At 33.0% G+C, this 13,188-nt stretch overlaps 1 protein-coding gene across 2 annotated transcripts in view; it reads left to right on the top strand.

The window, feature by feature from the left end:
- The window catches only part of LOC111057614 (cytospin-A), a 52,629-nt gene that overhangs the window by 34,263 nt on the left and 5,178 nt on the right, over positions 1 to 13,188 (top strand). For both annotated transcript variants that reach the window (XM_039443061.1, XM_039443060.1), the window contains one exon: positions 5,478 to 5,752. In XM_039443061.1, coding sequence (XP_039298995.1) covers positions 5,478 to 5,752 — 275 coding nt within the window. The remainder of the gene's footprint in view (positions 1 to 5,477; positions 5,753 to 13,188) is intronic.

Genomic DNA, 13,188 nt, shown 5'->3' with positions numbered 1-13,188 from the left:
TCCGTTCCGTTTACGTACCGGTCTATAACCGGTGTATGTAGCCGCGTATGTACCGCGTTGTAGACCCGATTGTAACTAGTATAGCTTACGCGCGTATGTGCTATGTGTAGCAGAAGTGGGAGGGGTATGCACGGTCATCATACGCGTTGTATACCCGTTATAAACGCGGATATAACCCGTTCACAACGTGTATGAAACGTTGTCGATACGTAGCAGTGGGCATTGGCATGCATGTTACGTGCCGGTCACGTTCCTATAACAGTCCTAGTAAGATACGATGCAGTGGGCAGACACCTTTAACGCGAAAGAACTGCTCAGGGGATCTTAGTGAGTATTACATAAGAATTTTAGCCCCAATTGATGTTAACATTGTTAACCTATAGTCGGATTGAGCTTAATAAATACTCAACTGTTGATCTCTGCTGGCTATTCAGAAAACATTGAATTCTCTCAATCATTCACTGCTTTTAGTTTTGTATTCATACTTTTTTAAATATTTTTGTTTTTCATCTTCATGTCAAAGATAAGTTAATTGATATATCTAAGGGTGAAAACATAGTGGAGAGACGTGGTTAGAGTGAATCTTGACGCTCCACTACCGTATCACTCCACTTTTCACCCAACAATTAGGCAAATAATAATAATAATAATCTTCTTAACATGTATGAACTCAGGGCTACTTATATTTATTTATAAAATGTAATTATAGTAGGTACCCTTTTTTGTATTTTAATCTATTATTTTATTAATTTCAAAAATAGAGTAATATAATTCCATTTTATAAATAATAATGATAATAATGTCGAGTGACCTGGCTGGCTTGGATCTAGTGTCAGAGCTTCCAGATCGCACCTGACCAATTTCAGGGCCTCTGACATGACCTAATAACCGTTTAGGCAGCCGGGACCAACAATGTAATGTGTCCATCCGAAACACGTTTCAGGATTTATTATATATATATATATATATATATATATATATATATATATATATATTATATATATATATATATATATATATATATATATATAGGCAAATAATATACGATCTTGAAGTGGAGCTTAAATTTATTTACCTTCGACACTCCACTATGTTTTGACCCTAAGAGCCTACTTAGAGCATTGAATGTTACCAGCACTTGCACATCACGGATGCTCAACTTCATCTTGACAGACACATCAGCTTTGAACTTGGTTTGTTTTAAAACAATAGTGACCGACGGCTAATCTTTGTGATAAGAATAACATACCACATCGATTGAAACCGAAAATTTGGCGACAGGTACGGGGACTCCACTACCACTAGATATTACTTTGTAAAGTGATACTCAAAAATTGTGTCGTCTATGGCGTTCAAATTGAATAACAGTAAAAATTACAAAACTGCTTGTGTTGTTAACTTAATTAGAGTAGGCTACCTCATTTCATATGCCACGGTGTGTTTCAAGTTTTGTATTTGGCAAGGTGAACAATGTTTGTGCTCTGTCTATAGTCTACCATATTGTACCATTTGACGTTTTTTACAGAAAGAATACATTTTATGTAGGCCTACATTTAGTAGCCTAGACTTGTACGTGAACAACCTCAAATAGGCTACCTATGTAAAATTTCAGGATTCAGAATAACTTGAACTAGTTAGAATTATTTATAATCTATGTGGGGATTAAGCTGTCTATAATAATTTATTGTTATAGTAATTTAAACTCAAGTTCACTTTGTCAAAACTAGTAGCCACAAAGGTACGTACTTACCATATAGGCCTACATTAATAGTTTAATATATATTTTATTCAGTCTATAATAAAAGAGTGCTACAGGCATTATGTTCTATGAAATACATAATTCTATTAGGTGATATTTTAGGTGATATATGTCTTCTATAGATGATTATGTTTTATAGAGGTTATGTTAGTTTATTAGTGTTTACACTGTAATGTAATGTAATGTGATTTGCTGATTCCGGACAGCTGTCTGCAGCTTGTAGTTCTGCCATTATTACACTATTACAATTACTCGAAATAGAAAACTTTTAAAATCAGGAATAGGAATTTACAGAATTAATATTGAAAAATTCAGAAAATATCAATATTCTATTTTTAATAATTTATTAATTGCAGTTTTGTATTATATGTCATATTTATAGAATTATTTTATCCAATATTACTCCTTTTTTGATTGAATAAAATAATAAATTATTATGACATTAAAATAAATATTATTATAGAATAATAATATTATTTTTAGTAGTTGCACATAAACGAATATTATAGTTTTAGGCTCAACTTACACTTATGCAACTCAAGTCGAGAGAGACTGCAACTCTAGTATTTTCGCGACACAGCATGTTTTTTCAAATATGGTGACACTCAGACCAGTTGATTCTAGTCTCTGCAACTTTACGACTGTGAGACTGAGTTCGAGCGGCGACTTGACATGTTGATCAAGAAGCGACTTGAGTTGTGTAGTACAATGTATTTTTAATGAAGTGAAGTTAGAATTTGAAGGTTCATGATAAAAGCTCAGAGTAGAAACATTTTCATTCTTGTTGCTTCTTTTTTGTTTCATCATTTTAGATAAGACAATAATTAGAATTAGATAAGACAATATATTCATTATAAAATTTGTTACATAATTCATTTAACAGTTATTTAATAAAAATAGTTACAGAGACATCTTTCTATCTATATAATAAGAGAGAGTAGGGTAGTGTTTGTTCGCATCAAAACATGTCAACTTTGTGGATTGCATACCGGAAAAACGGGGATGATTCAGATCTCCAAATTTTGCATAGATTCTAAAAATATTAATCTCGTGCACCTCGAAGCCCAAATTTCAATTTTCCTTCTAGATTTTTCAGAATTAATGTTCAAATTCATTCTTGGAACATCATACGGCATACCTACATTGTTGTAGATGTGTTTGTATAATGGATGCTCATAAAAACTAAATAAAAAAGTATGCAAAATAAAGTAGCCTGCTATGATAATGAAGAGGAAGAACACTTTGAGATTTATTCGATTTTTTACTCCGTAATTATATACTTTTGAGGTTATGAAAACTTGAGTTCTATGGTGAGGTCGACGTTATAATGGCCCAGTGTTTGATTAGTAATAGTATTGCTGTCCTTGTCTATCATTCAACAAAGCGCATAACGCTATCTCTTTCTCGCTTTGCTGTGTTGCCGGATCGGCTTTCAACAATGTAGAATTAATAATTAACAAAATATTTTATCTTAATTATGAAAATTCTTTATGACATTATTGAAAAATATAATTTCTTGCTTGATAAAATATAATCGATTACTTTAAACGAGAATGAGCAAATTATAATCCATTAACAAACCTGTATCAGCTACCGTCTATAGAAGGCATTGACAAGACAGAGACGTTTTTTCCTATCTTTCTCCACTGGCATTATAACGTGGACCTCACTTTAGTAAACTTGACTACAAGTTTTAGAAATCGCCCATTCAATTCAAGTTGAATTCACGGAAACTTGACCAATGTAAACGCAGCTTGAAGAATTGCACGTTAAGCAATATGGCCCGTTCACACAAGCGTAGCGTAGATGGCTACGTCTTCAGAAGATGCATTCCTAGCTACACGTATATGAAGAGCCAGACAATATTGAGCTTTTTTCAGGCACCAACCATTTCAGACAATTGGAGAGCTTCCTGCAGTGCTTGTTTGCATATTATTAAAATAAAAATGAATCACAGGAAAAAATTTCCCCGATTATTACTCTTTGAAATATGAGCGTTTAAAGTTAAAAATTTTCAAACAGATTATTTAAAACTTGGTTAGAGATAAATTCTTGAACTTTTGAGGAAACATTATTAATAATATTGTTGATTGAATAAAAAAGTTGTCCTCGAATTATCAATTTTTGAGAAAGTTATTCAATTTTCAAAAATTAATATTCCCTGAAAAAAAATTCATCTTATAAAAAATACCATGAAGATTTATCCTCAAAATTTCATGAATTTATTCCTTGCGGAATTTGAAACTATCTGTTTCAAAAATCAAACTTCAGACGCTCATATCTCGAAAAGTAATCTGATAGAAAACGTTTTCCTGAGTTTTTTTATTTTGATAACTAGATATTATCCAAATTGAGAAACTTTGAAAAATGTCACTAGTAAGATGTTTTTTCAGCCGCTCGATGAGCCTTATGTCAAATAAATTAAACAATGCTTTGTCTTGCATATCATAGTATTAAGTAGGCCTAATTTAATTTTAACCAAGTGAACTTGATGAACTCGCTTTAAATTTTAACACATCATCTTGTCAGTAGTTGTATGTTGGGTTGAAAGAATTATGTAGAATTAATTTTTCTTGAGGTCAAATTCATAAGCGATGACTGTAGCCTCGTTGTATTAGATGCTATTCACTCTACAGTGGATTTAATTATACAGAGTTGGTGAACATTATGGAAACAGATTAATATTTCTGATACAAGAATAATTTGGCAATAGGTTTAATTAGATATTTTAAATTGAAAAAAACTACCGTACTTTTCTGTGGCTTCAAAATTTTGGCCGTCATTTTGAATCAAACATGTGTTCATGTGATACAAGATTAATAAAAAGTTTCAAAAAAAAATTAATGGCGAAAACCGCACATCGATATCTCAAATAATTTCATAGCTTGTCAATCATGTCTAAAGAAATACTAATAAATCATACAAAAGTTAATAAATGAGTAGATCAATTTTCACTGTTCAAAGTTTTGAAGATGTGACTAGATGTTACCATAAGTGTATTTATTTTTACACTTTGAAAACTAAACTTGTATGTTCGAAGATTCTTTTAGACTTTCAATGTATTAATTTATTCATTTTTGTATGATTTATTAGTACAGTATCTTCAAACCTGAATATCTTAGAAATGGTTTAAGATACAGTCGTTGCTTAGAACGACACAATCACTATACCCGTGCATAACTTCAAACTTCACCTGTGGTCACAGGTATACTCGAAATCACAACATTATTTTTCCGCGTTTGTTGCTGGAGATTTGCTGCTTCGTTTGCCAATTTTAAGTCTTTAATCTCAGTAGTTGGTCTGCGGTTTTAGATAGTCACTGTCGATGTCTTGGGAGTATTTAGTGCACTTCATCTCATTGAACTGGCTTTTGAAATCACTAATATCATCACTAACCTTATTCAGATGAACCTGCATTTTGTCGAAATTTGCTTTATTCGCCTTCATCATCTCGACAAGATCTTCTGAATGGTCGTTGACGATGTCGTTTTGGTTACATTTTCTGCATTTCCAGTTTTTCGGGGTCAGGATTTTTTATTCAACTCGTTAGATACGGATCCATTAAAGCAGGACGGGTGAAAGGCACTGATACAACTTGTACACTTTACACAATGAATAACATTTCTTGCATTTATCTGCCATAACGTATACCGTATTCACTGCACTCCGAATTATTGGTTTTGTTTTAGTTGATAAATTGTATTTGTTCGTTTTTCAGGCGAAAGAAAAGATCCACTATCGGCGCTATCTAAGAATGGCGGATCGAAACGAAATGCCCTGCTCAAATGGTGTCAGAATAAAACCCTGGGCTACAAGGGCATCGACATCACGAACTTCAGCAGTTCGTGGAATGATGGCTTGGCTCTTTGTGCTATTCTACATTCCTATCTTCCAGACAGGGTTCCTTACGAAACTCTTTCTCCTAGCGAAAAGCGGAGGAACTTCACAATTGCGTTTGCTGCTGCTGAATCAGTCGGCATTCCTACAGCGCTGGTAAGAAAAATGCCATTCTATTCCTTTTCTTCATGATTCAAGGGCAGCCTGTTATCAGCAGATATACATTCGTAACAATTACAGAATAGAATATAAATATATTTATTGGTACAAGAAAAACATCATATCACAATCAATAATAATTTTATAATTACAAAATATTTTTGTAAGACATACCTGTTTGTCCTCTGTCAAGTTGAGACATTTTTATTTGAAATTGCATGTATTAATTCCTTATTAAAAAACAATCAATTTGAAATCAGCCAAGACATGCACTTATTATTACAAGAATTACATAGTGTTGAAGAAAATTATGCTGAATATTTCTGATACAAAATTTTTCAGTAGGTTTTATTGGGGATCCTATGAGAAACTACTTTTCTGTCACTTCTAAATTTTGGTCTGCGATCTTAGATCCGCCTGTTATGTTCTATTGAAGTCGAAAGAAATAAACTTACACGCATTTGAAGAATATGGGATTTATTGAAAGTGAACGAAATACGAAAATCTTAGAATGAATCTTTAGCCCAGCTGGCTCGCTGATTTCCAAATACAATGCTGTCACACTCAGACACGAGTGGGAATAATGAATATGTAATGTAATGTCTCAATGAAATAATGTAATATAGTGATAGATATAAATATTTGTATTAATTAATGAATGTCTTTTGTAAGTTGACAGAATGTAAGTCCGTGAATAGTTGTCATTTAGTCTAGCCAATGGCGGCAATTTCCAACACTCTCATAACACCTCCCCCATCAAAGAATTCATGGAGTGGGTGAAACCGGTACGAACAGGCCTACGAGTATTGGGGCCCAAGTCAGCTGCAATTTGTTCCGCAGTCATCCCATTGGTGTTGGTATCAGGAACTGTGGTAATGGCCAAATCCGGTGAAGTAGTAGCCATGGTCGGTGATGTGGTCATAGTCATAGCCGGTGAAGGAGGAGTATTTGCGTTTTGCATCCGTGGAAGTGAAGAAATCACCTTAGGTGGAGGAAAATCCTCTGGAACGTTACTTTGATCATCAGTGACATCACGATAATCATGTGAGAATTTCCCTAATTGATCCACATGGCGTCTCACAATTCCATAGCAAGATTGTAGTCGTTATCGAAAGGAACGATCAAGCCGGTGTTCCAGGCACGGTGTTTATGCACTGTGTGGTCACGGAAAGCAGCTAGCATTAGATAGGATATTTGTATAAAAAACGTATTTTCTGTCACTTCAAATTTTGGTCCACCATCTTGGAACCGCCATCTTGAATCCAACTTCTTCTTTATTAATGGCAAGCTGGTTATATGATACATGATATCGATACAGAATTTTAAGAGAAAATGAATGTAGGAAACCGCACATCGATACCTTGAACCGTTTCAATGAAATTTCCATTTGAAGGTACTAATAAATCATACAAAAATAGTGAAATAAATAAGACATTAAAAATCTGACATCAAACTTCTCTGTACAGAATGTTGAATATGTGAGTAGATGTTATTAAGTGTTCACTAACAATGAAATTAATAATATGAAATTTAATTGTTTAGATCTTCTACCTACCGTACTATATTTATTTCAGTTATGTATGTTTCATTAGTAGTATCTTTGAATGTGAATAACTTTGGAACGGTTTGATATATTTGCAGTTTTCGCCATTCATTTTCACTTAAATTCTGTATTTGAAATCATGTATAACATGATCATCTTCCCATTCAAAAAAAATGAAATTTAACTCAAGATTTTTTATTATTAATTCACTATTGCTATCTAGTCATGAGACTAATGAGCAAATTTTATCGTACCTAATAAAATAAAAATAAAATACAGTGAAACTCACTAGAATCTCTTACTGCCAATGATAGTATTATGTACTTAAAGCATGATTTTATTGTTTCACTGAATGAATGCTTTGCTTTTTCACTTGAAACCACTTGCACTACACTAATTCAAATGGCTTCCTCCTTTTGAACCTCCGCACCAATCCTCCGTTGTCTAGCAGCTGGATTGTCTCGATGTTGTTGTGTTGGTGGAGCCGTGTTATGACTCTCTGCATACCGCTGAATCTCACAGGATACCAGGTTGACTCCCAGATCTCTATGGATGTCGCTGTTCCGCACATACCATGGAGCATCAATGATGTTTCTGAGCACCTTTTTTGGAATCGTTGAATGATGGCGATGTTAGTCGGTTTGGTGCAGCCCCAAAGATGGGTACCATAGGTCCAGACAGGTTTGAAGATCAGTTTGTACAGGAGAACTTTGATATTGAAAGTGATGTGTTTCTTCCAATAAACCAGTAGAATTTCTTGTATTTTATGGTGAGCTCTTCTTTTTTCTTTTTGACATGCTCTTTCCAGCGAAGCTTAGCATCAAGAGTCATGCCTAGATATTTAGCAGAATTTACATGTGGTATGATGATATTATTTAAGCTGATTGGATGGTAATCATCAGCTCTCCTGTTGGTGAAGTTGACGTGAATTGACTTGCCCTCATTGAGTTTCATCCTCCACTTTCTGGCCCAGTCCTGTATTCTGTTGACAGATCTGTGGAGCTTTTCTGTTGCAGTATTTCTGCATCGCTGTCGACTGCTAGTAGGGCGGTGTCGTCTGCTGTGGTATTCTCCTCCACATTTGGAATATCACTGGTGAAGAGAAGGTAAAGCACTGGCCCCAACACACTTCCCTGTCCAACTCCTGCTTTTATCTCTCTCACATCAGAATATGAATCTTCATATTTGACTCTGAAGTACCTTCCACCCAGATATGATTGCAGTATTTCTGTGAATTGCTTGGAAAGCATTTTCTTTAACTTGTAAAGAAGTCCATCATGCCATACTTTGTCGAAGGCTTGCCCTATGTCAAGAAAAGCTGCTGAACAAATATTTTTTTCTTTCAAACTCTTCTCTATTACATTAACTTCTCTATATACCTGGTCACTTGTGGAGTGCTTTACTCTGAAACCAAACTGATGATTAGGAATCAATTGTTTAAACTCTCTATTATTGGCTTGAGCCTTCTCAATAATAACCTTTCAAACAACTTTGATAACAATGAAATCGGCCTTTATGAAATTACTTCATGTGGTTCTTTTCCTGGCTTGAGCAGCATTATAACTTCAGCTAATTTCCAGATTCCTGGTACAAATCTAAGTCTAAATGAAGCATTTAGTATGTTTGTTAACTTGATGAGTGCTTTCCTTGGCAGGTGCTTTAGGACTAAGCCAGTTATCAGGTCAAATCCTGGAGTTTTCTTTGCATTGATGAACTTAATCTGCTTTTTAACTTCTTCCAATGAGACACGTAGAATTTCATTATTCTCTCAAATCAAATCAAATCAATTTATTGCCATTCTTTTTTTACTAACAAGTGAAACAAAAACATTCTTATAATGTTATAACTAATTATAATCTTAACTAATTTAAAAACATATTCAACGAATGTTTTCTTTTATTTTAATATTGAAATAATGGGCTCTCCCAGAAAAGCTAATGCTTGAGCTCTGGAAGAGAGTTCAAAAATCTTAAAAGTAATTAGGATGGATGTCTAAGACAATTTAATTAGTACCAGAAGAAACAATATGCAATATAAACACTAGAATATAAATGTATGAACAATATAACAATGTAAGCACTAGAACAAAAAGTCAATTAATCTTCTGAAATCTCAAGACCGAAGTAAACTTTCCTACATACCCACTCTCTTATTTCATAAATTAAACACTTAGTAATTCTATTTAGAATGAATTTTTCAGGTAGACAATTTATTATTCTATGGCAATAGAAGGACAATTGGTGTTTGCAAGATGTAAGTCTAGTGAATAGGTTATTGTAGGTATTAAAAACATTTGGACGTATTAGATATGGTGTATTACGAGTAGTGAATTTGTCTTTGTTTTTATTAATGTACAGAATTGCGTTAGTTACGTATGTTTGTCTCAATGTTGGTAAATCAATTTCTTTAAATAGTAGTCTACTAGGGTACATTCTCGGTCTTCCCAGGGCTGCTCTGATAATATGTTTCTGTAGAACAAAAAGTTTATTGAAGTGAGTATCCTGAGCTGCCCCCATGCCTCAATGCTATATTGAAATAAAGAGTGTGCATAAGCAAAATAAATGTTTCTAATAATACTTGGATGTTTAATTTTATTGATTTTGTAGAAAATATAAGTCAGATATTTTAATTTTGAGCAAAGGTTAAGTATATGTGCATTCCATTTCAAGTTTTGATCTATAATTATACCTAAGTATTTAATTTTTTCAACTTTTTTCTATAACTTTGCAAGAGCAGTCCACAGAGACTTCATTATGGTTATGCATTTTTAGCTGTAATCTATTGGGAGATTGTCCGCTATTATTTGGTGAGAATGCAATAAATTTTGTTTTGTCTACATTCAAAGTGAGAATGTGAGTTTGTAACCAGTAGTTCGTGATTGACAGCCCTCTATTTGCATTATCATAAGCTTCGTTCCATGATTCCCCTGTGAAAATTAATGCTGTATCATCTGCAAATGATACTATATTGCAAGTTGGTATACTTAGCTTATATAAATCATTCACATAAATCAAGAATAATAGCGGTGAAAGTACCGTTCCTTGTGGAAGTCCAAATTCTGAGGTGTGTCTACTGTCAGTTTTTTTGTTAAGGGTGAGGATCTGCTTCCTGCTCGCGAGGTATGAAGCAAAAAGGTTCTTTGCTGCACCTCTAACACCACAATTTTCTAATTTATTTAACAATATTATGTGTGGAATGGTATCGAATGCTTTTGCAAGATCCAAAAACACTGATATTGTTTTTTATTATCATTGAAATTACTGCTTATAATTCCGGTTAAGTGAAGAATTGCATTTGTTGTTGATTTTCCCGCCTGGAATCCATACTGAAATTTTTCTATAAAATTATTTTCATTTAGAAAGCTTAAAAGCCTCATTTTTAGTATTTTTTCAATTATTTTTGAAATATTAGTAAGAAGACTAATAGGTCGGTAGTTCTCAGGTTTTGACAGATCACCAGATTTGGGAATTGGTTTAATCACAGCAATTTTGAAAATTTCGGGGAATACACCATTAATAAAGCATTTGTTAAATATGAATTCTAGAGGATGTACAATGAAGTTGCAGATTTTTTTAAGACAAGTTCCTGTTATTCCGTCATATCCGGGTGAAGAGTTATTACCAAGAGTAGATATTATTTGTTCTATTTCAATTATATTTGTTGGATGAATGAAAAAACTGTTTCTTGGGGGTTCTGATAGCGGAGGAGGGATTGCAGCATTCGGGCCATTTTCATTCAATATTTTATCTGCATATTTAAGACCCACATTAGCGAAATGTGAATTCAGTACTTCTGGCTCTAAGTTTGGTTCCCTACGTTCGTTTTTAACACCAATCATTTCTCTAATGTAATGCCATGTTTTTTTATTATTTCCCTTGGCCTCATCAAACTTGCCATCAAAGTAATTTATTTTTGTCTGTTTGATTAATTTATTTAACTTGTTCCTATAATTCTTGTATTCTTCTTTCAGTCTGTTATTGAAAGGTTCTTTTATTAGTTTACAGTGCATCTTATCTCGTTTTCTTATACAACTCAAGATTCCATCAGTCATCCATGATTTCAAATGCGTTTTCCTATTACTTATATTAATTTTTTTTGTGTTATTTGTAATGTGACAATTCAATGTTTTTATAAAATTTTCAGCTAAGATATTCACATCATTACAGTTAGATGGAAGAATGTTGCTCCAAGTCTCATTTTCAAGAGAAGAAGAAAGATTTGTATAATTTATTATTGATTTTGTTTTATTAAATGCACTGTTATTGTTATTTCTCAATTTATTATGCCCTATGTGTATGGATGTACAGTAGTGATCGGTAATAGAAGTTTTCAAGACTGTACCAACTATATCACCAGAATTTGTGTTACAATTTTTGAAAAATATGTGGTCAATACAAGTACTACTCTCACCCAACTCTCTCGTAGGCTTATTTACAAAAGATTTAAATCCATTTAGATGCATAACGCTAAGATATTCACTTGACACATTTCCAACCTCCAATATGTTTAAATTCATATCTCCAACAATAATTACATTTCTATCCGTATCAAAATTGGTCAATGCTGCATCTAAACTATTTATAAAATCAAAAACGTTTAAAGAAGGAGAACGATAGATGGATATTAGAGTATAATTCTTACTGTCTACCTTGAAATCAAGAAACATTGAAGTTGAGTAACCTATAATATCTTCTGATATATGAAATTCAATATTTCTATCCACAAACACAAATATTCCATCACTTCTAGTATATCTACCACACTTTGAAACCGTCTGATAACCTTCTATATTATAATTGCAAAATTGGTCATCAGTAATCCATGTTTCAGTTAAAACAATGAATTGAAATCGGACTCTGCTTTCCTTCAGGTAGCAAAGCAGTTGATCGAAATTTTTGTTTATACTTCGTATATTCATATGCAATACATTTAAGAATAATGATGAAGCTAGTGCATATTGTCTTGGTTCATAATCAAAAAAGTTATCTATTTCAATTGTATCATAGCATTCAAAATCAATTTCATTTAATTCATCTGCAAATGGCATTTAATAAAAGTGAGAAAAAAAATCAATAAGTAAGTGAAAATTAAATTAAATTATTAAATGAAAAATAAAACTAATAAACAAATCGAGTCTTACCTGTAGACTCCTATCAACTAATATTAATATTATTATAAAGGTATTCTCTATGTATGTTTATACTGAAAGAACTAAGATCAAATAAACAATACTTTTTGTATGAGATTCCTATCATGTATATTATGTACAATAAAAAATGCAACTACTGATTAAATATTGCATAACATTTTTATCAGTTTCTAAATCTTGCTCCTGTGGTCCACTATTTGGCTGGAAAACTTTAACAAGGTGATCTGAGAATGTCTGTGCTTTTTCTTCATTGTTTCTGGCCCATTCTCTGTTTTGCTTTCTGATAGGAGGAGCTTGTTGAATAGGTGTTTTTATTTTCCTATATGCCTTCCAGAGCGAGTAATCAGTGTTTTTTCCTCCTTTTAAGTTGTGCAAGTAACCGTTGATCGATTCATTTTCAATAGATTGTATCTCTCTCTTCAGCTCTTGAGTTAGATTATTCAGCAATCTCTTATCTTGGGGAGAACGTGGTTGCTGCCACTTTCTTCTAGCTCTTCTTTTCTCCGCAATCATTTCTCTTATTTCTCTTGGGTAGTTATTTCCAGTTGTTCTTCTACTTGCTTGTGGAGTATTACACCATGCTGCCTGTTGTATATCGGTAACAAATTTTTCCTACTCGTTATCAATCTGACCTGCATTTATTAGTGGTTAATTAAGATGATTTCTTCCCTCCAGCATTTGTTGAACTCAAGATGGCGAATCAAAAATTTGAAGTGACAGAAAAGTAGTATTTTCTTCAAT

The sequence above is a fragment of the Nilaparvata lugens genome, chromosome X, assembly GCF_014356525.2.
Source record: "Nilaparvata lugens isolate BPH chromosome X, ASM1435652v1, whole genome shotgun sequence".
In the NCBI taxonomy this organism is placed as follows: Eukaryota; Metazoa; Arthropoda; class Insecta; order Hemiptera; family Delphacidae; genus Nilaparvata; species Nilaparvata lugens.
This window is presented reverse-complemented; position numbering and strand designations above follow the sequence as displayed.